At 36.0% G+C, this 3,555-nt stretch overlaps 1 protein-coding gene across 1 annotated transcript; it reads left to right on the top strand.

Annotated features, from left to right (window-relative positions):
* The first annotated feature begins 938 nt into the window (after positions 1 to 938).
* Positions 939 to 1,910, top strand: Or5p60c (olfactory receptor family 5 subfamily P member 60C). Its single transcript, NM_001000219.1, has one exon. The coding sequence runs from the start codon at positions 939 to 941 to the stop codon at positions 1,908 to 1,910; it is 972 nt and encodes a 323-aa protein (NP_001000219.1).
* The last annotated feature ends 1,645 nt before the right edge of the window (positions 1,911 to 3,555 follow it).

The raw sequence follows: 3,555 nt of genomic DNA, 5'->3' as shown, positions 1-3,555 counted from the left end.
GCATGCATGGTGCCTGTGAAAACCAGAAAAGAGCAATAGATCCCCAGAATTGGAACTACAGAATGCTATGAGAAACCAAATAGGTTTTGTAATCAAACCTGGGTTCCTTGTAAGTGAACCAAGTGCTCTTTATTACTGAGCAATATCTGAAGCCTCAACAATTGATTACTTCCTCTGTGTATGTGTGTGTGTGTGTGTGTGCATGTGTTACTCAACTTAAAATAATTTTCTGATGTAAAATGAAAATGATGAAAAGGAGAATGCTATGTCATAGAAATAAAAATAGGAAAACATAAAAGATTTTTTAATCCTGTGCTATCAATGTAGTAAGCATTAAATAAAAGTTAGCAATTACATAAGTCTTCATTAAATAATTCTATATATTTACATTTTGATTTTTGTTAAATTTACAAGTATATTGTTATTTTGTAGATTCACACTATTTTGTAGTATTTATCTGTTTATTTGAATGAGGTAGTTTTACTGGTAACATGGCCTATGTGTGGAAAACAATGAACAATATTCAAGAATTTGTTATTCCTATATCACGATTCCAGGAATCAGACTCTAGTTGTCAGCTGTCAGCTGTCAAACTCAGTGGCAAGAATATTTATCTGTGAAGTCATCTCACTAGGCTAAGTCTCATAATTTTAACTTAAGTGTTAATGATTATTAAGTATTATGTATGATAAATTAACATAATCAAAATTTTTATCACAGTTATAGTGCTTCATCTTAAGTAATTTTGAATGATTATTGCACATAAATACAAATATTGAAAATTCTAGCTAAACATCCATAATTGATTCAATTATTGAATGATATATTAATTTCTCTTGTTCTCCATGACTGTATTAAATGAAATGACATGCTTATTTATAAATCCCATTTTGTAATTTACCATCACAGTCTTAATCTAGCAGCAACTACATTGCCCCATGGCTCTCCTGAAGCATGGAAACAACACTGCAGTAACAGAGTTCATTTTATTGGGATTAACAGATGATAAAGTTCTTAGAGTCATCCTCTTCACCATCATCCTGTGCATCTACCTGGTAACTGTGTCTGGGAACCTCAGCACCATCCTTCTGATCAGAGTCTCTTCCCAGCTCCATCATCCAATGTACTTTTTTCTTAGTCACTTGGGTTTTGCTGACATGGGCTACTCATCTTCTGTCACACCCAATATGCTTGTCAACTTCCTTATAAAGCAAAATACCATCTCCTACCTTGGATGTTCTATACAGTTTGGCTCAGCTGCTTTGTTTGGAGGTCTTGAATGCTTCCTTCTGGCTGCCATGGCTTATGATCGTTTTGTAGCAATCTGCAACCCACTGCTTTATTCAACGAAAATGTCCACACAAGTCTGTGTCCAGTTGGTTGTGGGATCTTATATAGGGGGATTTCTTAATGCCTCCTCTTTTACCCTTTCCTTTTTTTCCTTGTCCTTCTGTGGACCAAATAGAATCAATCACTTTTACTGTGATTTTGCTCTGTTAGTAGAACTTTCTTGTTCTGATGTCAGTGTTCCTGTAGCTGTTACCTCATTTTCTGCTGCCTCAGTTACTATGCTCACAGTGTTTATCATAGCCATCTCCTATACCTATATCCTCATCACCATCCTGAAGATGCGTTCCACTGAGGGTCGACAGAAAGCCTTCTCTACCTGCACTTCCCACCTCACTGCAGTCACTCTGTTCTATGGAACCATCACATTCATCTATGTGATGCCCAAGTCCAGCTACTCCACAGACCAGAACAAGGTGGTGTCTGTGTTTTATATGGTGGTGATCCCCATGTTGAACCCCCTCATCTATAGCCTCAGGAGTAATGAGATTAAGGGTGCTCTGAAAAAACAGCTTGCTAAGAATATGTTTTCTCAGAACAATATATTGTTTTGTAAAACTTAATATAATAATGCCAGTTACACAAAACCAATTGAACTGTCCTCTGAGGTTTGGTTATTCACCTTCTTGTTATTCTCCTTAACTCGGTCACCTTTCACTCCCAGTATATATAGCAATTGCTTTTCATTGTGTTTCTCTTTTGTATGTTTTGATGGGTCTTTGAGAAAATGATACAATGTAATTAACTGTGTTCAGCCCCTCTCAACTCTTCTCAGTTTAACTTTCTCTCCTACATACCCAACTGTCCTTTTCTATCAAATGCATTTTGTGCTATTTGTTAATACAAAGTATTTAGGCTTCCACTGAAGCATGGTTGGCTTACCAGGGGGCCACACCATTATTAAAAAAACTGTTTTTCCTTCTCCTAGAAGATATCAGTTTCCCAAAACTCCTCAGCTACCTATGAAGCTCATACCCTTGTCTTCTCTCAGTGCTAGGATTTTGTTTGTTTGATCTTGTGCAAACACACCTAACACAAAATAATATTTTCATTCATTCTTTTTTGTTCTGAAAACATTTTTGTCTGTAGTCATCCACAAGCTCTGGCTCTTAAAATCTCCCCACCCACTCTCCACAGCAATCTTTAGGTTGGAAAGAAAGAAGTGTGATAAAATATCCCATCTAGTGCTGAGTCTTCCACGGTCTCTAATTCTGTGCACGTTGGCAAGTAATGTTAAATACCATCTACTATAAAAAGAAGCTATGATGATGAGGGCTTGAAGGTGTAACAATGGATGGGTATGATAATAAGTCATAGCAAATTGGTCTGACACTGTGTCCACTGAGGGGAATAATGGTGGTAGGTTCTTCCGTAGGGCTTATGACCTGTAGAGCACCACCGGTTGTGTTTGGTGTTTTTTTATATTGTGGAATTAGACTTAAATCCAATAAGGAAGTTGTTGTTTGTTTCCATGATATCTGTGTCACTACACCATTGATAACCATGTCATTCCTTGATGGTGCATACTTGTAATGTTCACAAGATAAATTACATATTCAACATATAATTGAAAACATGATTGTTTTAGGCTGCATCTATTTTAATTTTTTTGAACTTTCTTTAGAATAGAATCCAGATACTCTTCTCAACCCCTTCTTAGTTTCCTGCTGTACTACCACTTGTCCCATGGGGATTTTATTGTTAGCCTACCCAAGTTAACATCAAACAATGCCAGACCTACCTTCATGACTTATATCAGATCCATTTATTCTTCCCTACCACATTCTGTGTTTTTAAAGGTTCATTTTTTTCTAATGTGCTCTCCGCTGAAGTATGAATTCCATGAAAATTATTTCATTCATTAACAGATCTGTAGCATCTATTTGGCATCAATACAATAAATACTCAATAAAAATCCCTACATGGAATGAATGGCTCAATGGTTATAAAGTATCTAACTGTAAAATAACTCCAAAGTTCTGACACAATATTCCAGAAAGAATTTGTCATTATGGAAGACACTGCTGGTTTTTAACAGCTTTTACCCATCTTCTTAATAAGGTATCATCAAATATATAAGGAATGAGATGGTAATCTGTTGATACATACATTAATGGTCCTTACTGGTCATTAACTTATTTTTCAGGTATCTAGGCTCATACAGAAAGCATTTGAACACTCTGACATTGGAGCTACAGATTCAGGTTT

This window comes from Rattus norvegicus, chromosome 1, assembly GCF_036323735.1.
Source record: "Rattus norvegicus strain BN/NHsdMcwi chromosome 1, GRCr8, whole genome shotgun sequence".
NCBI classification, from domain to species: Eukaryota; Metazoa; Chordata; class Mammalia; order Rodentia; family Muridae; genus Rattus; species Rattus norvegicus.
This window is presented reverse-complemented; position numbering and strand designations above follow the sequence as displayed.